This window comes from Vicugna pacos, chromosome 28 (genome assembly GCF_048564905.1).
Source record: "Vicugna pacos chromosome 28, VicPac4, whole genome shotgun sequence".
In the NCBI taxonomy this organism is placed as follows: Eukaryota; Metazoa; Chordata; class Mammalia; order Artiodactyla; family Camelidae; genus Vicugna; species Vicugna pacos.
The window spans coordinates 350,568-376,592 of NC_133014.1; the positions used below are offsets into that span (position 1 = coordinate 350,568).

Sequence of the window (26,025 nt, forward strand, 5' to 3'; positions counted from 1 at the left end):
GCCCCGGTGTGCGTAGGTCCAGGAGTGCGCAGGTCCAAGAGTGTGCAGGCCCAGTTGTGTGCAGGCCCAGGAATGTGCAGGCCCTGTCGACCCTAGAGGGCAGGATGCTGTGACCAGAGGAGGCGCTCTCTAGGACTGAGGGCGGAGGCCGGGAGAGCAGGCGGTTGGAGAGTCGGTGGTGAGGGCTGGAAAGGGGCAGAGCTGCACCAACCAGGTGTGCGGACCTGAGGGCGTGAGGCTGGGCGGCCTGCCGAGGGTGTTCCTGCAGCAGTGCTGGCCCTGGGTGAGGATGTGGTGGGACCAGGGCTGAGCCAGCGGGGCAGAAGGAGGAGGAGCGGGGAGGAGGGCGCCAGAGGGTGCACAGTGGACCGGTCACTGGGCATCTGCAGGTTTGGAGGCGCTCTGCTGTGTGGGGCTCCAGGCCTCCCTGGGTCTGGGGACGTGGGTGTGATGTGACTCGGAAGGAGGCCGGGTGCGCTTCGGACAGCGCCCGCCATCTCTCCCACCCAGGCCCAGTGCTCATGGTCGTGTTGCAGCCTCAGTTTTCCGTCCACTGTCCCAGCAACCCCTTGGTGGTATTCTGAGCAGAGGCAGAGGGTGAGAGTCCTGACTTGGCTTTCCTTCCCTGTGTTTCCAAGTCCACACTCATTCCGCAAGTCGCACGACAGGCCAAGAAATCGGGAGACGCGGTGTCGGGGTAAAGAATAGTGAGTTTATTTGGAAAGGCAGCTGACCGAGAAGATGGCAGGCTAATGTCCTGGAGAGCCACCTTCTCCGAGTGAGACTTCAGGCTCCTTTTACACTCGAAAGGAGAGGGGTTGTGGGTGGTTGGTGCAAAGTCCTTGGTGCAGGAATTCTTTGTTTTTGCAGTTGTGGGTCAGCTCATGGGGCCCCTGTAAAACCTCTAACAAAACAAATGTTACTTTCTGTTCTGCAGCTTGTTGTGTGTATAGGAGAGGAAAAGAGCTCTTATCCTGAAGGCTGAGAGCCTTGAGAACAGGCTCTGCTGTCAATTTCAGGCTGAAGGCAACATTGTTTTACAAAAGGGGCAGAGCTGGTAAGACAGCCTGGAAAACAGCAGAGGGTTAAAGGAAAAAGAACAGATCTAATAGGCAGTCAGATTTGGTCTTTTCTATTACAACTGCTGCCCCAGCAGGGCTGGCCTCAGGGAGGAAGGGTGCCCCTCCGGCCCCCGAGAGCCGCCTGCAGAGGGTGGGGAAGGCAGGGAGGGGTTCTGCCCTGCTGGGGAGGTAAACTAGACATGGCTGATACATGGACAGTGAGTGCAAAGTTAGAAAGCCTCTGGGTTTTCCCTCTTTAGGGAGGGAGAGGGAGGCTCAGCATAGGTCCTTGAGCTTCCGCGAGAAAAGTGGCTCTCAGCCCAGGTCGGCTGCGGGCGCCTCTGGGGTTGTCACACCTGAGGGGCCCTCTGTGGACGGGTCCTGTGTTCTTGGCACTGACGTGGATTTTCCTCCTCCTCTTCCCCAAGGGGCGGTAGAGGCTCCGGGGGCAGCTTCCAGCCGATCACGGCCATCCTGCTGCCCTCATGCACGCTGGCCCTGCACGCCCGGCAGCTGGACGTCAGGCTGCAGCTGGACTACGTCTCCGCCTCGCAGGTAAGAGGAGCCCCGCTGCTTCCCTGGGGGCCGGCAAGGGGGTCCCTCGGGAGGGGTTTCGGTTGGGGGCTCCTGGCTAGACGCCGCAGCCGTGTGAGTGGCACCGTTGGGGTGAAGGAGGCTGGTGCCAGGGACAGGGCAGGCCCAGGAGTGTGCAGGCCCAGGAGTGTGCATGCCCAGGAGTGTGCAGGCATAGGAGGGAGCAGGCCCAGTAGTGTGCAGGCCAAGTAGAGTGCAGGCCCTGAAGTTTGCAGGCCCAGCTGTGTGCAGACAGAGGAGTGTGCAGGACAAGGAGGGTGCAGGCCCAGGAGTGTGCAGGCCCTGGAGAGGACAATCCCTGGAATGTGCAGGCCCAGGACTGTGCAGACCAAGCAGTGTGCACCCCCAGGAGTGTGCAGGCACATGTGGGAGCAGCCCCAGTAGTGTGCAGACCCAGGAGTGTGCAGGCAAAGGAGGGTGCAGGCAAAGGAGGGTGCAGGCCCAGTCCAGGGCAGGTCCAGGAGTGTTCAGGCCCAGGAGTGTGCAGACACCGGAGTGTGCAGAGACAGGAGTGTGCAGGCCCAGGGCTGTGCAGACCCAGCAGTGTGCAGGCCCAGGAGTGTGCAGTCCCTGTAGTGTGCAGAACCAGGGGACGTCAGGCCCCAGAGTGTGCAGGCCCAAGAAAGGGCAGGTCCAAGGGTGTTCAGGCGCAGGAATGGGGAGTCTCAGGACCGTGCCCACCAAGCAGAGGGCAGGCCCAGGCGTGTGCATGCCCAGGAGTGTGCAGGCACAGGAGGCAGCAGACCGAGGAGTGTGCAGACCCAGGTGTGTGCAGGCACAAGTGGGAGCAGTCCCAGTAGTGTGCAGGCCCAGAGTGTGCAGGTGCAGGATAGGGCCGGCCGAATTGGGGGCAGGCCCAGGAATTGGAAGGCGCAGGAGTGTGCAGGGCCAGAAGTGTGCTGTCCCAAGAGTGTGCAGTGCCAATAGTGTTCAGGCCCAGGAGTGTTCAGGACCAGGAGTTTGTAGGCCGAGGAGTATGTAGTCACAGGAGGGAGCAGGTACAGGAGTGTGGAAGCCCAGGAGTGTACAGGCCAATGTTCGTGCAGGCCCAGGTGTGCACAGGTCCAGGAGAGTGCATGCCCTGGTGTGTGCAGTCCCAGGAGTCTGCAGGCCCTGGGTGGTGCAGGCCCAGGAGTGTGTAGGTACAGGAGGGAGGAGGCCCAGGAGTTTGCAGGCAAGGAGTGTGTAAGGATAGATGCGTACAGGCCCTGGAGTGTGCAGGCCCTTGAGTGTGCACACGAGGGATTGTGCGAGCCCAGGAGAGGGCAGGCCCAGCAGTGTGCAGGCCCAGGAGTGTGCAGACACAGGAGGGATCAGTCACAGGAGTGTGCAGGTCCAGGAGTATACAGGCCCAGGTGTGTTTAGGCCCAACATTGTGCAGGTCCAGGAGTGTGCAGGCCCAGGAGTGTGCAGACAGAGGAGTGTGCAGGCCAAGGAGGGTGCAGGCCCGGGCCAGGGCAGGCCCAGGAGGGTACAGACCCTGGAGTGTTCAGGCCCAGGAGTATGCATGCCCAGGGCTGTGAGGCCCAGCAGTGTTCAGGCCCTGGATTGTACAGAATCAGGAGTATACAGGCCCAGGTGTGTTAATGCCCAAGATTGTGCAGGTCCTGTTGTGTGCAGGCCCATGAGTGTGCAGTTCGAGCAGTGTGCAGGCCCAGTAGTGTGCAAGCCTAGGCCAGTGAAGGCCCAGGCCAGGGAAGTCCCAGGAGTGTACAGGTCCAGGAGTGTGCAGTCCCCGGTGTGCACAGGTCCAGGAGCGTGCAGGCCCAGTAGTGTGCAGTCACAATACGGAACAGGCCAAGGAGTGTGCAGGCCCAGGTGTGTGCAGGCTCTGGGATGTGCAGACCCAGTAGTGTGCAGGCCCAGCAGGGTGCTGTCCCAGGTGTGTGCAGACCCATTATTGTGTAAGCCCAGGAGTGTGCAGGCCCAGGAGTGTGCAGGCGCACAAGTGTGCAGTCCCAGAAGTGTGATGGCACAGGAGGGAGCAGGCCCAGAAGTGTGCAGATCCAGGACTGTGCAGGCCTAGGATAGGTCAGGCCCAGGAGTGTGCAGGTCCAGGAGAGTGCCGGCCGAATTGGGGGCAGGCCCAGCAGAGGGAAGGCGCAGGAGTGTCCAGGCCCAGGTGTGTGCAGACGAGGGATTGTGTGGGCCCAGGAGAAGGCAGGCCCAGGAGTGTGCAGGGCCAGAAGTGTGCAGGCCCAAGAGTATGCAAGGCCAGTAGTGTTCAGGCCCAGGAGTGTGCAGGACCAGGAGATTTCAGGCCCAGGAGTATGTAGTCACAGGAGGGAGCAGGTACAGGGTTGTGCAGGTACAGGAGTGTGCAGGCCCAGGAGTGTGCACACAAGGGATTGTGCGGGCCCAGGACAGGGCAGGCCCAGCCGTGTGCAGGCCCAGGAGGGTACAGACACTGGAGTGTGCAGGCCCAGGAGTGTGCAGGCCCAGGGCTGTGAGGCCCAGCAGTGTTCAGGCCCTGGATTGTAGAGAATCAGGAGTGTGCAGGCCCAGGAGTGTGCAGGCCCACGTAGGAGCAGGCCCAGTAGTGTGCAGGCCCAAGGGTGTGCAGGGGTAGGAGAGGGCCGGCCGAATTGGGGGCAGGCCCAGGAGAGGGAAGGCGCAGGAGTGTGCAGGCCCAGGAGTGTGCTGACGAGGGATTGTGTGGTCCCAGGAGAAGGCAGGCCCTGGAGTGTGCAGGGCCAGAAGTGTGCAGGCCCAAGAGTGTGCAGGGCCAGTAGTGTTCAGGCCCAGGAGTGTGCAGGACCAGGAGATTTCAGGCCCAGGAGTATGTAATCACAGTAGGGAGCAGGTACAGGGTTGTGCAGGTACAGGAGTGTGCAGGCCCAGGAGTGTGCACAGAAGGGATTGTGCGGGCCCAGGACAGGGCAGGCCCAGCCGTGTGCAGGCCCAGGAGGGTACAGACACTGGAGTGTGCAGGCCCAGGAGTGTGCAGGCCCAGGGCTGTGAGGCCCAGCAGTGTTCAGGCCCTGGATTGTAGAGAATCAGGAGTGTGCAGGCCCAGGAGTGTGCAGGCCCACGTAAGAGTAGGCCCAGTAGTGTGCAGACCCAAGGGTGTGCAGGGGTAGGAGAGGGCCGGCCGAATTGGGGGCAGGCCCAAGAGAGGGAAGGCGCAGGAGTGTGCAGGCCCAGGAGTGTGCTGACGAGGGATTGTGTGGGCCCAGGAGAAGGCAGGCCCAGGAGTGTGCAGGGCCAGAAGTGTGCAGGCCCAAGAGTGTGCAGGGCCAGTAGTGTTCAGACCCAGGAGTGTGCAGGACCAGGAGATTTCAGACCCAGGAGTATGTAGTCACAGGAGGGAACAGGTACAGGAGTTGCAGGCCCAGGAGTGTACAGGCCCAATTCGTGAAGACCCAGGTTTGTGCACGTCCAGGAGTGTGCAGGCCCAGGTGTGTGCTGTCCCAGGATTGTGCAGGCCCAGGAGAGGGCAGGCCATGGATTGTGCAGTCCGAGGAGTGTGCAGGCCCAGGAGTGTGCAGACACCAGCTTGTGCAGAGACAGGGGTGTGCAGGCCCAGGATTGTACAGGATCAGGGCTGTGCAGGCCAAGCCGTGTGCAGCCCCAGGATTGTGCCGGCACAGATCGGAACATGCCGAGGAGTGTACAGGCATTGGTGGGATCAGGCCCAGGAGTGTACAAGCCCAGGTTCATGCAGGCCCAGGTGTGGGCAGGTCCAGGAGTGTTTAGGCCCAGGTGAGTGTAGTCCTAGGAGGGTGCAGGCCCAGAAGAGCACCGGCCCTGGAGTGTGCAGGCCCAGGGATATGTAGGTGCAGGAGGGAGCAGGCCCAGGAGTTTTTAGGCCAAGGAGTGTGTAGGGACAGATGCGAGCAGGCCCTGGAGTGTGCAGCCCCAGGAGTGTGCAGGTTCATGAGAGGGTCGGCCGAGGTGTGGGCTGGCCTGGGATAGGGCAGGGCCAGGGGTGTGTAGGCCCAAGACTGTGCTTGCCTAGGAATATGCAGTCACAGGAGGGAGAAGGCCCAACAGTGTGCAGGCCAAGTAGAGTGCAGGCCCAGGCCTGTGCAGGCCCAGGTGTGTGCAGGCCCAGGAGAGGGCAGGCCCCGGTGTTTGCAGGCCCAGGAGTTGCAGACCCAGGTGTGTGCAGACACTGGCGTGTGCACAGACAGGAGTGTGTAGGCCCAGGATTGTACAGGCCAAGGGCTGTGCAGGCCAAGCCATGTGCAGCCCCAGGAATGTGCTGGCACAGATGGGAACAAGCCTAGGAGTGTACAGGCATATGTGGGAGAAGGCCTGGGAGTGTACAAGCCAAGGTTCATGCAGTCACAGGTGTGCGTAGGTCCAGGATTGTGTAGGCCCTGGATTGTACAGAATCAGAAGTATACAGGCCCAGGTGTGTTAATGCCGAAGATTGTGCAGGTCCTGTTGTGTGCAGTCCCATGAAAGTGCAGTTCGAGCAGTGTGCAGGCCCAGTAGTGTGCAAGCCTAGGCCAGTGAAGGCATAGGCCAGGGAAGGCCCAGGAGTGTACAGGTCCAGGAGTGTGCAGGCCCAGGAGAATGCAGTCACAGGAGTGAGCAGGTACAGGAGTGTGCAGGCCCAGGAGTGTACAGGCCCAGGTTCGTGCAGGCCCCGGTGTGCGCAGGTCCAGGAGCGTGCAGGCCCAGTAGTGCGCAGTCACAATATGGAACAGGCCAAGGAGTGTGCAGACCCAGGAGTGTGCAGGCCCAGGAGTGTGCAGGCGCACAAGTGTGCAGTCCCAGAAGTGTGATGGCACAGGAGGGAGCAGGCCCAGAAGTGTGCAGATCCAGGACTGTGCAGGCCTAGGATAGGTCAGGCCCAGGAGTGTGCAGGTCCAGGAGAGTGCCGGCCGAATTGGGGGCAGGCCCAAGAGAGGGAAGGCCCAGTAGTGTGCAGACAGAGGAGTGTGCAGGCCCAGGGGGGTTCAGGCTCAGGCCAGGGCCGGCCCAGGGGTGTACAGGCCCAGGAGTTTGCAGGCCCAGGAGTATGCAGTCACAGGAGTGAGCAGATACAGGAGTGTACAGGCCAACGTTCGTGCAGGCCCAGGTGTGCGCAGGTCCAGGGGCGTGCAGGCCCAGAAGTGTGCAGATTCAATACGGAACCGGCCCGGGAGTGTACAGGCCCAGGTTCCTGCAGGCCCCGGTGTGCGTAGGTCCAGGAGTGCGCAGGTCCAAGAGTGTGCAGGCCCAGTTGTGTGCAGGCCCAGGAATGTGCAGGCCCTGTCGACCCTAGAGGGCAGGATGCTGTGACCAGAGGAGGCGCTCTCTAGGACTGAGGGCGGAGGCCGGGAGAGCAGGCGGATGGAGAGTCGGTGGTGAGGGCTGGAAAGGGGCAGAGCTGCACCAACCAGGTGTGCGGACCTGAGGGCGTGAGGCTGGGCGGCCTGCCGAGGGTGTTCCTGCAGCAGTGCTGGCCCTGGGTGAGGATGTGGTGGGACCAGGGCTGAGCCAGCGGGGCAGAAGGAGGAGGAGCGGGGAGGAGGGCGCCAGAGGGTGCACAGTGGACCGGTCACTGGGCATCTGCAGGTTTGGAGGCGCTCTGCTGTGTGGGGCTCCAGGCCTCCCTGGGTCTGGGGACGTGGGTGTGATGTGACTCGGAAGGAGGCCGGGTGCGCTTCGGACAGCGCCCGCCATCTCTCCCACCCAGGCCCAGTGCTCATGGTCGTGTTGCAGCCTCAGTTTTCCGTCCACTGTCCCAGCAACCCCTTGGTGGTATTCTGAGCAGAGGCAGAGGGTGAGAGTCCTGACTTGGCTTTCCTTCCCTGTGTTTCCAAGTCCACACTCATTCCGCAAGTCGCACGACAGGCCAAGAAATCGGGAGACGCGGTGTCGGGGTAAAGAATAGTGAGTTTATTTGGAAAGGCAGCTGACCGAGAAGATGGCAGGCTAATGTCCTGGAGAGCCACCTTCTCCGAGTGAGACTTCAGGCTCCTTTTACACTCGAAAGGAGAGGGGTTGTGGGTGGTTGGTGCAAAGTCCTTGGTGCAGGAATTCTTTGTTTTTGCAGTTGTGGGTCAGCTCATGGGGCCCCTGTAAAACCTCTAACAAAACAAATGTTACTTTCTGTTCTGCAGCTTGTTGTGTGTATAGGAGAGGAAAAGAGCTCTTATCCTGAAGGCTGAGAGCCTTGAGAACAGGCTCTGCTGTCAATTTCAGGCTGAAGGCAACATTGTTTTACAAAAGGGGCAGAGCTGGTAAGACAGCCTGGAAAACAGCAGAGGGTTAAAGGAAAAAGAACAGATCTAATAGGCAGTCAGATTTGGTCTTTTCTATTACAACTGCTGCCCCAGCAGGGCTGGCCTCAGGGAGGAAGGGTGCCCCTCCGGCCCCCGAGAGCCGCCTGCAGAGGGTGGGGAAGGCAGGGAGGGGTTCTGCCCTGCTGGGGAGGTAAACTAGACATGGCTGATACATGGACAGTGAGTGCAAAGTTAGAAAGCCTCTGGGTTTTCCCTCTTTAGGGAGGGAGAGGGAGGCTCAGCATAGGTCCTTGAGCTTCCGCGAGAAAAGTGGCTCTCAGCCCAGGTCGGCTGCGGGCGCCTCTGGGGTTGTCACACCTGAGGGGCCCTCTGTGGACGGGTCCTGTGTTCTTGGCACTGACGTGGATTTTCCTCCTCCTCTTCCCCAAGGGGCGGTAGAGGCTCCGGGGGCAGCTTCCAGCCGATCACGGCCATCCTGCTGCCCTCATGCACGCTGGCCCTGCACGCCCGGCAGCTGGACGTCAGGCTGCAGCTGGACTACGTCTCCGCCTCGCAGGTAAGAGGAGCCCCGCTGCTTCCCTGGGGGCCGGCAAGGGGGTCCCTCGGGAGGGGTTTCGGTTGGGGGCTCCTGGCTAGACGCCGCAGCCGTGTGAGTGGCACCGTTGGGGTGAAGGAGGCTGGTGCCAGGGACAGGGCAGGCCCAGGAGTGTGCAGGCCCAGGAGTGTGCATGCCCAGGAGTGTGCAGGCATAGGAGGGAGCAGGCCCAGTAGTGTGCAGGCCAAGTAGAGTGCAGGCCCTGAAGTTTGCAGGCCCAGCTGTGTGCAGACAGAGGAGTGTGCAGGCCAAGGAGGGTGCAGGCCCAGGGGTGTACAGGCCCAGGAGTGTGCAGGCCCAGGCGTGTGCAGACTCCGGAGTGTGCAGAGACAGGAGTGTGCAGGCCCAGAATTGTACAGGCCTAGGGCTGTGCAGGCCCAGCAGTGTTCAGGCCCAGGAGTGTGCAAAATCAGGAGTACACAGGCCCAGGTGTGTTCAGGCTCAAGATTGTGCATGTCCTGGAGTGTTCAGGCCCATGAGTGTGCAGTCCAGGAGTGTGCAGGCCCAGTAGTGTGCAAGCCAGGGCCAGAGAAGGCCCATGCCAGGGAAGGCCCAGGAGTGTACAGATCCAGGAGTGTGCAGGCCCAGGAGTGTGCATGCCCAGGAGTGTCCAGATGAGGGGTTTGAGGCCGTGGTGGGATGTACTTCACGGGCATAAATAGCGTAAAGAGCATAAAACTACATGGTAGTGATGGTCGGACAGCATGGGAATGCACTTAATGTTCCTGAAATGCACAATTTAAAAGGGAAAAAAATCTGTATTTTATTAAAGGAAGTGGAAAATGGAAAAATATAGGATGCCATAAATGATGTAAAACAAATAAACTAAACTAAAGAAAAACAAAACAAAAGCAAATTCAGGGGTAGGGAAGTCAACTTCGGGTAGGGGAGGGGATTTATGGTGGGATTTTGGAGAAGGTGTAGGAGGGTGCAGAGGGGGCAGAGCCCTAGGGGGTGATGATGCCTGAAATGGTTCTCCACTGCCCAGCGGCCCAGGTGCAGGTGCAGGAACTGCAGGCTTCTCAGGAGCAGCAAGATCAGCAGGAGCGGCAGGCTCTTCAGGAGTGGCAAGATCAGCAGGAGCGGCAGGCTCTTCAGGAGCGGCGGGCTCTTCAGGAATGGCAGGCTCTTCAGGAGCTGCAGGCTCTTCAGGAGCGGCTAGATGAGCAGGAATGGCAGGCTCTTCAGGAGCTGCAGGCTCTTCAGGAATGGCAGGCTCTTCAGGAGCTGCAGGCTCCTCAGGAGCGGCTAGATCAGCAGGAATGGCGGGCTCTTCAGGAGCGGCTAGATCAGCAGGAATGGCGGGCTCTTCAGGAGCAGCTAGATCAGCAGGAATGGCGGGCTCTTCAGGAGCAGCTAGATCAGCAGGAGCGTCAGGCTCTTCAGGATCGGTGGGCTCTTCAGGAGCGGCAGGCTCTTCAGGAGTGGCAAGATCAGCAGGAGCGGCAGGCTCTTCAGGAGCTGCAGGCTCTTCAGGAGCGGCTAGATCAGCAGGAACAGCAGGTTCTTCAGGAGTGGCTAGATCAGCAGGAATGGCGGGCTCTTCAGGAGCGGCTAGATCAGCAGGAACGGCAGGCGCTTCAGGAGCGGCGGGCTCTTCAGGAGCGGCGGGCTCTTCAGGAATGGCAGGCTCTTCAGGAGCTGCAGGCTCCTCAGGAGCGGCTAGATCAGCAGGAATGGCGGGCTCTTCAGGAGCAGCTAGATCAGCAGGAGCGTCAGGCTCTTCAGGATCGGTGGGCTCTTCAGGAGCGGCAGGCTCTTCAGGAGCCGTGGGCTGTTCAGGAGCGGCGGGCTCTTCAGGAGCGGCTAGATCAGGAGGAGAGGCAGGCTCTTCAGGAGCTGCAGGTTGTTCAAGAGCGGCAAGATCAGCAGGAGCGGCAGGCTCTTCAGGAGCGGCTAGATGAGCAGGAGCAGCAGGCTCTTCAGGAGCTGCAGGCAAGATCCTGGGGAGAGACCTGGGCGATGTCTGGGCAGGAGGCTGTGGTGGTGGGGAGCCCTTCATACCCAGACTCTTCCGGAGCCTGTGCTGGCCTTCCACAGTGTGGCACACCAGCCCCTCACTTGGGGAGCTGGCATGAGTGTCCTGGTTCCCCGGATCCTGCGGTGTCTGGCTCTGCAATGACAGTGACCGGCAGCCGGCCCGGCCCGCAGGTCTCAGAGCCCTGCCTGGCCAGGACCACTCCTGCTTCTGCCCCACTCGACCGTCTGCTGCCTGATCAGACTGGGACCTTGGTCATCTCAGTCACCCGGGAGGCAAGAGACACACCCTAGGGCGTGGGCGCCACCTCGGGCAGCAGGGCCCTGCCCCGGTTCTCCACATCCCAGCCAGCCCGCTTGGACCCAGGTTGGTGACGTGATCGGCCCCCCAGGCCTCTGACCCTTCCTCAGCCTGCTCTTGCTTGAGGCAGGACCCCCCCAACATGACTGCCCCACCGCCACCAGTCAGGAAGGGGCTGTGGGGCCACCCGGGTGGGGTCTGAGTGGTGGCCCGGCCTGGGCGGGCCTGCCCTGGGCCTCCCTGTGTTACCTTTCGGTCCCTCTGGCCAAAAGGCCAGAGGCGCCTGGGGTGAGACCCGACCCACTGTCGGCACTGTTGGCAAAGGCCGTTGCTGCGGGCTTTCCGGGGGCCGCGACCTCGGGATCTTGGGATGCAACAAAACATGTCTGAGCTGAGCTGAGTTCACCAGCCAAGTCAGTTGAGAAGTGTCCTTCTCTACACAGCGGGTGCCTGGTGACCTGGGTCCCAAGTTCTGTTGGGCTCTGTTGCCAGGGAAGTGAGGTCACTTCCTGGGGTCCCCTTCCCCAAGCTTCCTCCTTACACAAAGCTCCCCAAGGGCCTTTTTGGGCTGTTGATGGCTCACTTCCCACCCCATGCCATGTCCACCCAGTGACACCAACTCGGCCCCTCCTATAGCCCTGGGGAGGCCTGGATGCAGCCAGGGTCACAGCTCTGATGACACAGCTGGCTTCAGACCCGGCTCCCCCGCCAGCAGTGCTGTCACCCTGGACAAGCCACCTGCTTCTCAGGGTCTCCCCAATCCCCCATCGGCGCAGTGGGGATCATCTGGACCCGGCTTCCTAGGAGAGCCATCATGTCTCTAGAACCACAAACACCTACTGCACCTGTCACCTCTGTGGGCTGGCATCACAGGGAGCTCATGCACAGACTCAGCAAAGGAAGGGCCCCACAGAGGGCTGGTGTGCAGGCCCAGGTGTGTGCAGGCACACGTAGGAGCAGGCCCAGTAGTGTGCAGGCCCAAGAGTGTGCAGGGGTAGGAGAGGGCCGGCCGAATGGGGGCAGGACAAGGAGAGGGAAGGTGCAGGAGTGTGCAGGCCCAGGAGTGTGCAGACGAGGGATTGTGTGGGCCCAGGAGAAGTCAGGCCCAGGAGTGTGCAGGGCCAGAAGTGGGCAGGCCCAAGAGTATGCAGGGCCAGTAGTGTTCAGACCCAGGAGTGTGCAGGACCAGGAGATTTCAGGCCCAGGAGTATGTAGTCACAGGAGGGAGCAGGTACAGGAGTTGCAGGCCCAGGAGTGTACAGGCCCAATTCGTGAAGGCCCAGGTTTGCGCAGGTCCAGGAGTGTGCAGGCCCAGGTGTGTGCAACCCAGGAGTGTGCAGACACGGGAGGGATCAGGCAGAAGAATGTACTGGCCCAGGAGTGTACAGGCCCAGGTGTGTGCAGGCTGTGGGCTGTGCAGGCCCAGGAGTGTGCAGGCCCAGGATTGTTTAGGCCCAGGAGTGTGCAGAGAGAAGAGTGTGCAAGCCCAGGTGGGTGCAGACCCAGGAGTGTGCAGGCCTAGGAGAGCGCAGGCCCTGGAGTGTGCAGGCCAGGAGTGTGCAGGTCGAGGAGAGGGCCGGCCGAATTGGGGGCAGCCCCAAGAGAGGGAAGGCCCAGTAGTGTGCAGACAGAGAGGAGTGTGCAGGCCCAGGGGGGTGCAGGCTCAGGCCAGGACAGGCCCAGGAGTGTACAGGCCTGGGAGAGTGTCGGCACAGCAGTGTGCAGGTAAAGGAGGGAACAGGTGCAGGAATGTACAGGCCCTGGAGTGTGTAGGCCCAGGATTGTGCAGGCACAAGTGGGAGCAGGACCAGTAGTGTGCAGGCCCAAGAGTGTTCAGGTCCAGGAGAGGGCCGGCAGAATTGGGGGCAGGCCATTTAGGAGGAAGGCCCAGGAGTGTGCAGGCCAAGGAGTGTGCACACGAGGGATTGTGCGGGCCCAGGAGAAGATAGGCCCAACAGTGTGCAGGGCCAGAAGTGTTCAGGCCCAGGAGTGTGCAGACAGAGGAGTGTGCAGCCCAAGGAGGGTGCAGGCCCAGACCAGGGCAGGTCCAGGAGTGTACAGGCCCAGTTGTGTGCAGGTCCAGGAGTGTACATGCCCGGGCGTGTGCAGTCCCAGGTGTGTGCAGGCCCAGAGAGGGCAGGCCCCGGTGTGTGCAGGCCCAGGAGTTGCAGGCCCAGGTGTGTGCAGACACCGCAGTGTGCAGAGACAGGAGTGTGTAGGCCCAGGATTGTACAGGCCAAGGGCTGTGCAGGCCAAGCCATTTGGAGCCCCAGGAATGTGCCGGCACAGATGGGAACAAGCCTAGGAGTGAATAGGCATATGTGGGAGAAGACCCAGGAGCGTACAAGCCAAGGTTGATGCAGGCCCAGCTGTGCGTAGGTCCAGGATTCTGTAGGCCCAGGTGTCTGCTGTCCCAGGAGTATGCGGGCCCAGTAGAGGGCAGGCCCTGGAGTGTGTAGGCCCATGATTGTGCAGGCACAAGTGGGAGCAGGACCAGTAGTATGCAGGCCCAAGAGTGTGCAGGTCCAGGAGAGGGCCGGGCGAATTGGGGGCAGGCCCATTAGGGGGAAGGCCCAGGAGTGTGCAGGCCAAGGAGTGTGCACACGAGGGATTGTGCGGGCCCAGGAGAAGGCAGGCCCAGGAGTGTGCAGGGCCAGAAGTGTGCAGGCCCAAGAGTGTGCAGGGCCAGTAGTGTTCAAGCCCAGGAGTGTGCAGGACTAGGAGATTTCAGACCCAGGAGTATGTAGTCACAGGAGGGAGCAGGTACAGGAGTTGCAGGCCCAGGAGTGTACAGGCCCAATTCGTGAAGGCCCAGGTTTGTGCACGTCCAGGAGTGTGCAGGCCCAGGTGTGTGCTGTCCCAGGATTGTGCAGGCCCAGGAGAGGGCAGGCCATGGATTGTGCAGTCCGAGGAGTGTGCAGGCCCAGGAGTGTGCAGACACCAGCTTGTGCAGAGACAAGGGTGTGCAGGCCCAGGATTGTACAGGATCAGGGCTGTGCAGGCCAAGCCGTGTGCAGCCCCAGGATTGTGCCGGCACAGATCGGAACATGCCGAGGAGTGTACAGGCATTGGTGGGATCAGGCCCAGGAGTGTACAAGCCCAGGTTCATGCAGGCCCAGGTGTGGGCAGGTCCAGGAGTGTTTAGGCCCAGGTGAGTGTAGTCCTAGGAGGGTGCAGGCCCAGAAGAGCACCGGCCCTGGAGTGTGCAGGCCCAGGGATATGTAGGTGCAGGAGGGAGCAGGCCCAGGAGTTTTTAGGCCAAGGAGTGTGTAGGGACAGATGCGAGCAGGCCCTGGAGTGTGCAGCCCCAGGAGTGTGCAGGTTCATGAGAGGGTCGGCCGAGGTGTGGGCTGGCCTGGGATAGGGCAGGGCCAGGGGTGTGTAGGCCCAAGACTGTGCTTGCCTAGGAATATGCAGTCACAGGAGGGAGAAGGCCCAACAGTGTGCAGGCCAAGTAGAGTGCAGGCCCAGGCCTGTGCAGTCCCAGGTGTGTGCAGGCCCAGGAGAGGGCAGGCCCCGGTGTGTGCAGGCCCAGGAGTGTGCAGACACAGGAGGGATCAGTCACTGGATTGTGCAGGTCCAGGGGTATACAGGCCCAGTTGTGTGCAGGCCCAACATTGTGTAGGTCCAGGAGTGTACAGGCACAGGAGTGGGCAGACAGAGGAGTGTGCAGGAAAAGGAATATGCAGGCCCAGACCAGGGCAGGCCCAGGTGTGTACAGGCCCATGTGTGTGCAGGCCCCGGATTTGCAGGCCCAGGCGTGGGCAGGCCCAGCATTTTGCAGGCCCAGGAGTGTGCAGGCCCAGGAGTGTGCAGACAGAGGAGTGCGCAGGACAAGGAGGGTGCAGGCCCAGGAGTGTGCAGGCCCTGGAGAGGACAATCCCTGGAATGTGCAGGCCCAGGACTGTGCAGACCAAGCAGTGTGCACCCCCAGGAGTGTGCAGGCACATGTGGGAGCAGCCCCAGTAGTGTGCAGACCCAGGAGTGTGCAGGCAAAGGAGGGTGCAGGCAAAGGAGGGTGCAGGCCCAGTCCAGGGCAGGTCCAGGAGTGTTCAGGCCCAGGAGTGTGCAGACACCGGAGTGTGCAGAGACAGGAGTGTGCAGGCCCAGGGCTGTGCAGACCCAGCAGTGTGCAGGCCCAGGAGTGTGCAGTCCCTGTAGTGTGCAGAACCAGGGGACGTCAGGCCCCAGAGTGTGCAGGCCCAAGAAAGGGCAGGTCCAAGGGTGTTCAGGCGCAGGAATGGGGAGTCCCAGGACCGTGCCCACCAAGCAGAGGGCAGGCCCAGGCGTGTGCATGCCCAGGAGTGTGCAGGCACAGGAGGCAGCAGACCGAGGAGTGTGCAGACCCAGGTGTGTGCAGGCACAAGTGGGAGCAGTCCCAGTAGTGTGCAGGCCCAGAGTGTGCAGGTGCAGGATAGGGCCGGCCGAATTGGGGGCAGGCCCAGGAATTGGAAGGCGCAGGAGTGTGCAGGGCCAGAAGTGTGCTGTCCCAAGAGTGTGCAGTGCCAATAGTGTTCAGGCCCAGGAGTGTTCAGGACCAGGAGTTTGTAGGCCGAGGAGTATGTAGTCACAGGAGGGAGCAGGTACAGGAGTGTGGAAGCCCAGGAGTGTACAGGCCAATGTTCGTGCAGGCCCAGGTGTGCACAGGTCCAGGAGAGTGCATGCCCTGGTGTGTGCAGTCCCAGGAGTCTGCAGGCCCTGGGTGGTGCAGGCCCAGGAGTGTGTAGGTACAGGAGGGAGGAGGCCCAGGAGTTTGCAGGCAAGGAGTGTGTAAGGATAGATGCGTACAGGCCCTGGAGTGTGCAGGCCCTTGAGTGTGCACACGAGGGATTGTGCGAGCCCAGGAGAGGGCAGGCCCAGCAGTGTGCAGGCCCAGGAGTGTGCAGACACAGGAGGGATCAGTCACAGGAGTGTGCAGGTCCAGGAGTATACAGGCCCAGGTGTGTTTAGGCCCAACATTGTGCAGGTCCAGGAGTGTGCAGGCCCAGGAGTGTGCAGACAGAGGAGTGTGCAGGCCAAGGAGGGTGCAGGCCCGGGCCAGGGCAGGCCCAGGAGGGTACAGACCCTGGAGTGTTCAGGCCCAGGAGTATGCATGCCCAGGGCTGTGAGGCCCAGCAGTGTTCAGGCCCTGGATTGTACAGAATCAGGACTATACAGGCCCAGGTGTGTTAATGCCCAAGATTGTGCAGGTCCTGTTGTGTGCAGGCCCATGAGTGTGCAGTTCGAGCAGTGTGCAGGCCCAGTAGTGTGCAAGCCTAGGCCAGTGAAGGCCCAGGCCAGGGAAGTCCCAGGAGTGTACAGGTCCAGGAGTGTGCAGTCCCCGGTGTGCACAGGTCCAGGAGCGTGCAGGCCCAGTAGTGTGCAGTCACAATACGGAACAGGCCAAGGAGTGTGCAGGCCCAGGTGTGTGCAGGCTCTGGGATGTGCAGACCCAGTAGTGTGCAGGCCCAGCAGGGTGCTGTCCCAGGTGTGTGCAGACCCATTATTGTGTAAGCCCAGGAGTGTGCAGGCCCAGGAGTGTGCAGGCGCACAAGTGTGCAGTCCCAGAAGTGTGATGGCACAGGAGGGAGCAGGCCCAGAAGTGTGCAGATCCAGGACTGTGCAGGCCTAGGATAGGTCAGGCCCAGGAGTGTGCAGGTCCAGGAGAGTGCCGGCCGAATTGGGGGCAGGCCCAGCAGAGGGAAGGCGCAGGAGTGTCCAGGCCCAGGTGTGTGCAGACGAGGGATTGTGTGGGCCCAGGAGAAGGCAGGCCCAGGAGTGTGCAGGGCCAGAAGTGTGCAGGCCCAAGAGTATGCAAGGCCAGTAGTGTTCAGGCCCAGGAGTGTGCAGGACCAGGAGATTTCAGGCCCAGGAGTATGTAGTCACAGGAGGGAGCAGGTACAGGGTTGTGCAGGTACAGGAGTGTGCAGGCCCAGGAGTGTGCACACAAGGGATTGTGCGGGCCCAGGACAGGGCAGGCCCAGCCGTGTGCAGGCCCAGGAGGGTACAGACACTGGAGTGTGCAGGCCCAGGAGTGTGCAGGCCCAGGGCTGTGAGGCCCAGCAGTGTTCAGGCCCTGGATTGTAGAGAATCAGGAGTGTGCAGGCCCAGGAGTGTGCAGGCCCACGTAGGAGCAGGCCCAGTAGTGTGCAGGCCCAAGGGTGTGCAGGGGTAGGAGAGGGCCGGCTGAATTGGGGGCAGGCCCAGGAGAGGGAAGGCGCAGGAGTGTGCAGGCCCAGGAGTGTGCTGACGAGGGATTGTGTGGTCCCAGGAGAAGGCAGGCCCTGGAGTGTGCAGGGCCAGAAGTGTGCAGGCCCAAGAGTGTGCAGGGCCAGTAGTGTTCAGGCCCAGGAGTGTGCAGGACCAGGAGATTTCAGGCCCAGGAGTATGTAATCACAGTAGGGAGCAGGTACAGGGTTGTGCAGGTACAGGAGTGTGCAGGCCCAGGAGTGTGCACAGAAGGGATTGTGCGGGCCCAGGACAGGGCAGGCCCAGCCGTGTGCAGGCCCAGGAGGGTACAGACACTGGAGTGTGCAGGCCCAGGAGTGTGCAGGCCCAGGGCTGTGAGGCCCAGCAGTGTTCAGGCCCTGGATTGTAGAGAATCAGGAGTGTGCAGGCCCAGGAGTGTGCAGGCCCACGTAAGAGTAGGCCCAGTAGTGTGCAGACCCAAGGGTGTGCAGGGGTAGGAGAGGGCCGGCCGAATTGGGGGCAGGCCCAAGAGAGGGAAGGCGCAGGAGTGTGCAGGCCCAGGAGTGTGCTGATGAGGGATTGTGTGGGCCCAGGAGAAGGCAGGCCCAGGAGTGTGCAGGGCCAGAAGTGTGCAGGCCCAAGAGTGTGCAGGGCCAGTAGTGTTCAGACCCAGGAGTGTGCAGGACCAGGAGATTTCAGGCCCAGGAGTATGTAGTCACAGGAGGGAACAGGTACAGGAGTTGCAGGCCCAGGAGTGTACAGGCCCAATTCGTGAAGACCCAGGTTTGTGCACGTCCAGGAGTGTGCAGGCCCAGGTGTGTGCTGTCCCAGGATTGTGCAGGCCCAGGAGAGGGCAGGCCATGGATTGTGCAGTCCGAGGAGTGTGCAGGCCCAGGAGTGTGCAGACACCAGCTTGTGCAGAGACAGGGGTGTGCAGGCCCAGGATTGTACAGGATCAGGGCTGTGCAGGCCAAGCCGTGTGCAGCCCCAGGATTGTGCCGGCACAGATCGGAACATGCCGAGGAGTGTACAGGCATTGGTGGGATCAGGCCCAGGAGTGTACAAGCCCAGGTTCATGCAGGCCCAGGTGTGGGCAGGTCCAGGAGTGTTTAGGCCCAGGTGAGTGTAGTCCTAGGAGGGTGCAGGCCCAGAAGAGCACCGGCCCTGGAGTGTGCAGGCCCAGGGATATGTAGGTGCAGGAGGGAGCAGGCCCAGGAGTTTTTAGGCCAAGGAGTGTGTAGGGACAGATGCGAGCAGGCCCTGGAGTGTGCAGCCCCAGGAGTGTGCAGGTTCATGAGAGGGTCGGCCGAGGTGTGGGCTGGCCTGGGATAGGGCAGGGCCAGGGGTGTGTAGGCCCAAGACTGTGCTTGCCTAGGAATATGCAGTCACAGGAGGGAGAAGGCCCAACAGTGTGCAGGCCAAGTAGAGTGCAGGCCCAGGCCTGTGCAGGCCCAGGTGTGTGCAGGCCCAGGAGAGGGCAGGCCCCGGTGTTTGCAGGCCCAGGAGTTGCAGACCCAGGTGTGTGCAGACACTGGCGTGTGCACAGACAGGAGTGTGTAGGCCCAGGATTGTACAGGCCAAGGGCTGTGCAGGCCAAGCCATGTGCAGCCCCAGGAATGTGCTGGCACAGATGGGAACAAGCCTAGGAGTGTACAGGCATATGTGGGAGAAGGCCTGGGAGTGTACAAGCCAAGGTTCATGCAGTCACAGGTGTGCGTAGGTCCAGGATTGTGTAGGCCCTGGATTGTACAGAATCAGAAGTATACAGGCCCAGGTGTGTTAATGCCGAAGATTGTGCAGGTCCTGTTGTGTGCAGTCCCATGAAAGTGCAGTTCGAGCAGTGTGCAGGCCCAGTAGTGTGCAAGCCTAGGCCAGTGAAGGCATAGGCCAGGGAAGGCCCAGGAGTGTACAGGTCCAGGAGTGTGCAGGCCCAGGAGAATGCAGTCACAGGAGTGAGCAGGTACAGGAGTGTGCAGGCCCAGGAGTGTACAGGCCCAGGTTCGTGCAGGCCCCGGTGTGCGCAGGTCCAGGAGCGTGCAGGCCCAGTAGTGCGCAGTCACAATATGGAACAGGCCAAGGAGTGTGCAGACCCAGGAGTGTGCAGGCCCAGGAGTGTGCAGGCGCACAAGTGTGCAGTCCCAGAAGTGTGATGGCACAGGAGGGAGCAGGCCCAGAAGTGTGCAGATCCAGGACTGTGCAGGCCTAGGATAGGTCAGGCCCAGGAGTGTGCAGGTCCAGGAGAGTGCCGGCCGAATTGGGGGCAGGCCCAAGAGAGGGAAGGCCCAGTAGTGTGCAGACAGAGGAGTGTGCAGGCCCAGGGGGGTTCAGGCTCAGGCCAGGGCCGGCCCAGGGGTGTACAGGCCCAGGAGTTTGCAGGCCCAGGAGTATGCAGTCACAGGAGTGAGCAGATACAGGAGTGTACAGGCCAACGTTCGTGCAGGCCCAGGTGTGCGCAGGTCCAGGGGCGTGCAGGCCCAGAAGTGTGCAGATTCAATACGGAACCGGCCCGGGAGTGTACAGGCCCAGGTTCCTGCAGGCCCCGGTGTGCGTAGGTCCAGGAGTGCGCAGGTCCAAGAGTGTGCAGGCCCAGTTGTGTGCAGGCCCAGGAATGTGCAGGCCCTGTCGACCCTAGAGGGCAGGATGCTGTGACCAGAGGAGGCGCTCTCTAGGACTGAGGGCGGAGGCCGGGAGAGCAGGCGGTTGGAGAGTCGGTGGTGAGGGCTGGAAAGGGGCAGAGCTGCACCAACCAGGTGTGCGGACCTGAGGGCGTGAGGCTGGGCGGCCTGCCGAGGGTGTTCCTGCAGCAGTGCTGGCCCTGGGTGAGGATGTGGTGGGACCAGGGCTGAGCCAGCGGGGCAGAAGGAGGAGGAGCGGGGAGGAGGGCGCCAGAGGGTGCACAGTGGACCGGTCACTGGGCATCTGCAGGTTTGGAGGCGCTCTGCTGTGTGGGGCTCCAGGCCTCCCTGGGTCTGGGGACGTGGGTGTGATGTGACTCGGAAGGAGGCCGGGTGCGCTTCGGACAGCGCCCGCCATCTCTCCCACCCAGGCCCAGTGCTCATGGTCGTGTTGCAGCCTCAGTTTTCCGTCCACTGTCCCAGCAACCCCTTGGTGGTGTTCTGAGCAGAGGCAGAGGGTGAGAGTCCTGACTTGGCTTTCCTTCCCTGTGTTTCCAAGTCCACACTCATTCCGCAAGTCGCACGACAGGCCAAGAAATCGGGAGACGCGGTGTCGGGGTAAAGAATAGTGAGTTTATTTGGAAAGGCAGCTGACCGAGAAGATGGCAGGCTAATGTCCTGGAGAGCCACCTTCTCCGAGTGAGACTTCAGGCTCCTTTTACACTCGAAAGGAGAGGGGTTGTGGGTGGTTGGTGCAAAGTCCTTGGTGCAGGAATTCTTTGTTTTTGCAGTTGTGGGTCAGCTCATGGGGCCCCTGTAAAACCTCTAACAAAACAAATGTTACTTTCTGTTCTGCAGCTTGTTGTGTGTATAGGAGAGGAAAAGAGCTCTTATCCTGAAGGCTGAGAGCCTTGAGAACAGGCTCTGCTGTCAATTTCAGGCTGAAGGCAACATTGTTTTACAAAAGGGGCAGAGCTGGTAAGACAGCCTGGAAAACAGCAGAGGGTTAAAGGAAAAAGAACAGATCTAATAGGCAGTCAGATTTGGTCTTTTCTATTACAACTGCTGCCCCAGCAGGGCTGGCCTCAGGGAGGAAGGGTGCCCCTCCGGCCCCCGAGAGCCGCCTGCAGAGGGTGGGGAAGGCAGGGAGGGGTTCTGCCCTGCTGGGGAGGTAAACTAGACATGGCTGATACATGGACAGTGAGTGCAAAGTTAGAAAGCCTCTGGGTTTTCCCTCTTTAGGGAGGGAGAGGGAGGCTCAGCATAGGTCCTTGAGCTTCCGCGAGAAAAGTGGCTCTCAGCCCAGGTCGGCTGCGGGCGCCTCTGGGGTTGTCACACCTGAGGGGCCCTCTGTGGACGGGTCCTGTGTTCTTGGCACTGACGTGGATTTTCCTCCTCCTCTTCCCCAAGGGGCGGTAGAGGCTCCGGGGGCAGCTTCCAGCCGATCACGGCCATCCTGCTGCCCTCATGCACGCTGGCCCTGCACGCCCGGCAGCTGGACGTCAGGCTGCAGCTGGACTACGTCTCCGCCTCGCAGGTAAGAGGAGCCCCGCTGCTTCCCTGGGGGCCGGCAAGGGGGTCCCTCGGGAGGGGTTTCGGTTGGGGGCTCCTGGCTAGACGCCGCAGCCGTGTGAGTGGCACCGTTGGGGTGAAGGAGGCTGGTGCCAGGGACAGGGCAGGCCCAGGAGTGTGCAGGCCCAGGAGTGTGCATGCCCAGGAGTGTGCAGGCATAGGAGGGAGCAGGCCCAGTAGTGTGCAGGCCAAGTAGAGTGCAGGCCCTGAAGTTTGCAGGCCCAGCTGTGTGCAGACAGAGGAGTGTGCAGGACAAGGAGGGTGCAGGCCCAGGAGTGTGCAGGCCCTGGAGAGGACAATCCCTGGAATGTGCAGGCCCAGGACTGTGCAGACCAAGCAGTGTGCACCCCCAGGAGTGTGCAGGCACATGTGGGAGCAGCCCCAGTAGTGTGCAGACCCAGGAGTGTGCAGGCAAAGGAGGGTGCAGGCAAAGGAGGGTGCAGGCCCAGTCCAGGGCAGGTCCAGGAGTGTTCAGGCCCAGGAGTGTGCAGACACCGGAGTGTGCAGAGACAGGAGTGTGCAGGCCCAGGGCTGTGCAGACCCAGCAGTGTGCAGGCCCAGGAGTGTGCAGTCCCTGTAGTGTGCAGAACCAGGGGACGTCAGGCCCCAGAGTGTGCAGGCCCAAGAAAGGGCAGGTCCAAGGGTGTTCAGGCGCAGGAATGGGGAGTCTCAGGACCGTGCCCACCAAGCAGAGGGCAGGCCCAGGCGTGTGCATGCCCAGGAGTGTGCAGGCACAGGAGGCAGCAGACCGAGGAGTGTGCAGACCCAGGTGTGTGCAGGCACAAGTGGGAGCAGTCCCAGTAGTGTGCAGGCCCAGAGTGTGCAGGTGCAGGATAGGGCCGGCCGAATTGGGGGCAGGCCCAGGAATTGGAAGGCGCAGGAGTGTGCAGGGCCAGAAGTGTGCTGTCCCAAGAGTGTGCAGTGCCAATAGTGTTCAGGCCCAGGAGTGTTCAGGACCAGGAGTTTGTAGGCCGAGGAGTATGTAGTCACAGGAGGGAGCAGGTACAGGAGTGTGGAAGCCCAGGAGTGTACAGGCCAATGTTCGTGCAGGCCCAGGTGTGCACAGGTCCAGGAGAGTGCATGCCCTGGTGTGTGCAGTCCCAGGAGTCTGCAGGCCCTGGGTGGTGCAGGCCCAGGAGTGTGTAGGTACAGGAGGGAGGAGGCCCAGGAGTTTGCAGGCAAGGAGTGTGTAAGGATAGATGCGTACAGGCCCTGGAGTGTGCAGGCCCTTGAGTGTGCACACGAGGGATTGTGCGAGCCCAGGAGAGGGCAGGCCCAGCAGTGTGCAGGCCCAGGAGTGTGCAGACACAGGAGGGATCAGTCACAGGAGTGTGCATCCAGGAGTATACAGGCCCAGGTGTGTTTAGGCCCAACATTGTGCAGGTCCAGGAGTGTGCAGGCCCAGGAGTGTGCAGACAGAGGAGTGTGCAGGCCAAGGAGGGTGCAGGCCCGGGCCAGGGCAGGCCCAGGAGGGTACAGACCCTGGAGTGTTCAGGCCCAGGAGTATGCATGCCCAGGGCTGTGAGGCCCAGCAGTGTTCAGGCCCTGGATTGTACAGAATCAGGACTATACAGGCCCAGGTGTGTTAATGCCCAAGATTGTGCAGGTCCTGTTGTGTGCAGGCCCATGAGTGTGCAGTTCGAGCAGTGTGCAGGCCCAGTAGTGTGCAAGCCTAGGCCAGTGAAGGCCCAGGCCAGGGAAGTCCCAGGAGTGTACAGGTCCAGGAGTGTGCAGTCCCCGGTGTGCACAGGTCCAGGAGCGTGCAGGCCCAGTAGTGTGCAGTCACAATACGGAACAGGCCAAGGAGTGTGCAGGCCCAGGTGTGTGCAGGCTCTGGGATGTGCAGACCCAGTAGTGTGCAGGCCCAGCAGGGTGCTGTCCCAGGTGTGTGCAGACCCATTATTGTGTAAGCCCAGGAGTGTGCAGGCCCAGGAGTGTGCAGGCGCACAAGTGTGCAGTCCCAGAAGTGTGATGGCACAGGAGGGAGCAGGCCCAGAAGTGTGCAGATCCAGGACTGTGCAGGCCTAGGATAGGTCAGGCCCAGGAGTGTGCAGGTCCAGGAGAGTGCCGGCCGAATTGGGGGCAGGCCCAGCAGAGGGAAGGCGCAGGAGTGTCCAGGCCCAGGTGTGTGCAGACGAGGGATTGTGTGGGCCCAGGAGAAGGCAGGCCCAGGAGTGTGCAGGGCCAGAAGTGTGCAGGCCCAAGAGTATGCAAGGCCAGTAGTGTTCAGGCCCAGGAGTGTGCAGGACCAGGAGATTTCAGGCCCAGGAGTATGTAGTCACAGGAGGGAGCAGGTACAGGGTTGTGCAGGTACAGGAGTGTGCAGGCCCAGGAGTGTGCACACAAGGGATTGTGCGGGCCCAGGACAGGGCAGGCCCAGCCGTGTGCAGGCCCAGGAGGGTACAGACACTGGAGTGTGCAGGCCCAGGAGTGTGCAGGCCCAGGGCTGTGAGGCCCAGCAGTGTTCAGGCCCTGGATTGTAGAGAATCAGGAGTGTGCAGGCCCAGGAGTGTGCAGGCCCACGTAGGAGCAGGCCCAGTAGTGTGCAGGCCCAAGGGTGTGCAGGGGTAGGAGAGGGCCGGCCGAATTGGGGGCAGGCCCAGGAGAGGGAAGGCGCAGGAGTGTGCAGGCCCAGGAGTGTGCTGACGAGGGATTGTGTGGTCCCAGGAGAAGGCAGGCCCTGGAGTGTGCAGGGCCAGAAGTGTGCAGGCCCAAGAGTGTGCAGGGCCAGTAGTGTTCAGGCCCAGGAGTGTGCAGGACCAGGAGATTTCAGGCCCAGGAGTATGTAATCACAGTAGGGAGCAGGTACAGGGTTGTGCAGGTACAGGAGTGTGCAGGCCCAGGAGTGTGCACAGAAGGGATTGTGCGGGCCCAGGACAGGGCAGGCCCAGCCGTGTGCAGGCCCAGGAGGGTACAGACACTGGAGTGTGCAGGCCCAGGAGTGTGCAGGCCCAGGGCTGTGAGGCCCAGCAGTGTTCAGGCCCTGGATTGTAGAGAATCAGGAGTGTGCAGGCCCAGGAGTGTGCAGGCCCACGTAAGAGTAGGCCCAGTAGTGTGCAGACCCAAGGGTGTGCAGGGGTAGGAGAGGGCCGGCCGAATTGGGGGCAGGCCCAAGAGAGGGAAGGCGCAGGAGTGTGCAGGCCCAGGAGTGTGCAGGACCAGGAGATTTCAGACCCAGGAGTATGTAGTCACAGGAGGGAACAGGTACAGGAGTTGCAGGCCCAGGAGTGTACAGGCCCAATTCGTGAAGACCCAGGTTTGTGCACGTCCAGGAGTGTGCAGGCCCAGGTGTGTGCAGGCCCAGGAGAATGCAGTCACAGGAGTGAGCAGGTACAGGAGTGTGCAGGCCCAGGAGTGTACAGGCCCAGGTTCGTGCAGGCCCCGGTGTGCGCAGGTCCAGGAGCGTGCAGGCCCAGTAGTGCGCAGTCACAATATGGAACAGGCCAAGGAGTGTGCAGACCCAGGAGTGTGCAGGCCCAGGAGTGTGCAGGCGCACAAGTGTGCAGTCCCAGAAGTGTGATGGCACAGGAGGGAGCAGGCCCAGAAGTGTGCAGATCCAGGACTGTGCAGGCCTAGGATAGGTCAGGCCCAGGAGTGTGCAGGTCCAGGAGAGTGCCGGCCGAATTGGGGGCAGGCCCAAGAGAGGGAAGGCCCAGTAGTGTGCAGACAGAGGAGTGTGCAGGCCCAGGGGGGTTCAGGCTCAGGCCAGGGCCGGCCCAGGGGTGTACAGGCCCAGGAGTTTGCAGGCCCAGGAGTATGCAGTCACAGGAGTGAGCAGATACAGGAGTGTACAGGCCAACGTTCGTGCAGGCCCAGGTGTGCGCAGGTCCAGGGGCGTGCAGGCCCAGAAGTGTGCAGATTCAATACGGAACCGGCCCGGGAGTGTACAGGCCCAGGTTCCTGCAGGCCCCGGTGTGCGTAGGTCCAGGAGTGCGCAGGTCCAAGAGTGTGCAGGCCCAGTTGTGTGCAGGCCCAGGAATGTGCAGGCCCTGTCGACCCTAGAGGGCAGGATGCTGTGACCAGAGGAGGCGCTCTCTAGGACTGAGGGCGGAGGCCGGGAGAGCAGGCGGTTGGAGAGTCGGTGGTGAGGGCTGGAAAGGGGCAGAGCTGCACCAACCAGGTGTGCGGACCTGAGGGCGTGAGGCTGGGCGGCCTGCCGAGGGTGTTCCTGCAGCAGTGCTGGCCCTGGGTGAGGATGTGGTGGGACCAGGGCTGAGCCAGCGGGGCAGAAGGAGGAGGAGCGGGGAGGAGGGCGCCAGAGGGTGCACAGTGGACCGGTCACTGGGCATCTGCAGGTTTGGAGGCGCTCTGCTGTGTGGGGCTCCAGGCCTCCCTGGGTCTGGGGACGTGGGTGTGATGTGACTCGGAAGGAGGCCGGGTGCGCTTCGGACAGCGCCCGCCATCTCTCCCACCCAGGCCCAGTGCTCATGGTCGTGTTGCAGCCTCAGTTTTCCGTCCACTGTCCCAGCAACCCCTTGGTGGTATTCTGAGCAGAGGCAGAGGGTGAGAGTCCTGACTTGGCTTTCCTTCCCTGTGTTTCCAAGTCCACACTCATTCCGCAAGTCGCACGACAGGCCAAGAAATCGGGAGACGCGGTGTCGGGGTAAAGAATAGTGAGTTTATTTGGAAAGGCAGCTGACCGAGAAGATGGCAGGCTAATGTCCTGGAGAGCCACCTTCTCCGAGTGAGACTTCAGGCTCCTTTTACACTCGAAAGGAGAGGGGTTGTGGGTGGTTGGTGCAAAGTCCTTGGTGCAGGAATTCTTTGTTTTTGCAGTTGTGGGTCAGCTCATGGGGCCCCTGTAAAACCTCTAACAAAACAAATGTTACTTTCTGTTCTGCAGCTTGTTGTGTGTATAGGAGAGGAAAAGAGCTCTTATCCTGAAGGCTGAGAGCCTTGAGAACAGGCTCTGCTGTCAATTTCAGGCTGAAGGCAACATTGTTTTACAAAAGGGGCAGAGCTG

General features: G+C 61.5%; 3 protein-coding genes across 3 annotated transcripts in view; 1 reads left to right on the forward strand and 2 right to left on the reverse strand.

The window, feature by feature from the left end:
• LOC116277736 (ankyrin repeat domain-containing protein 26-like) overlaps window positions 1–26,025 on the reverse strand; it is a 533,747-nt gene that overhangs the window by 159,283 nt on the left and 348,439 nt on the right.
• The window catches only part of LOC140690089 (uncharacterized), a 380,224-nt gene that overhangs the window by 106,217 nt on the left and 247,982 nt on the right, over window positions 1–26,025 (reverse strand). The gene's annotated exons all lie outside the window — the stretch shown is intronic.
• On the forward strand, window positions 1,495–26,025 carry LOC140690074 (uncharacterized). The gene is made up of 4 exons (XM_072951592.1): window positions 1,495–1,616; window positions 8,264–8,390; window positions 9,418–10,773; window positions 25,906–26,025. Exons 2-3 carry the CDS (start codon window positions 8,321–8,323, stop codon window positions 10,698–10,700), a joined length of 1,353 nt encoding a protein of 450 aa, XP_072807693.1. The 5' UTR covers window positions 1,495–1,616; window positions 8,264–8,320; the 3' UTR covers window positions 10,701–10,773; window positions 25,906–26,025.

What these genes read in the sequence shown, in the direction of transcription:
- LOC140690074 (XM_072951592.1), top strand. Translation starts at nt 8,321, where the DNA reads ATGCACGCTGGCCCTGCACGCCCGGCAGCTGGACGTCAGGCTGCAGCT. An exon ending in ACTACGTCTCCGCCTCGCAG is followed by an intron (nt 8,391 to 9,417) that starts GTAAGAGGAGCC and finishes TCCACTGCCCAG; the next exon opens with CGGCCCAGGTGCAGGTGCAG.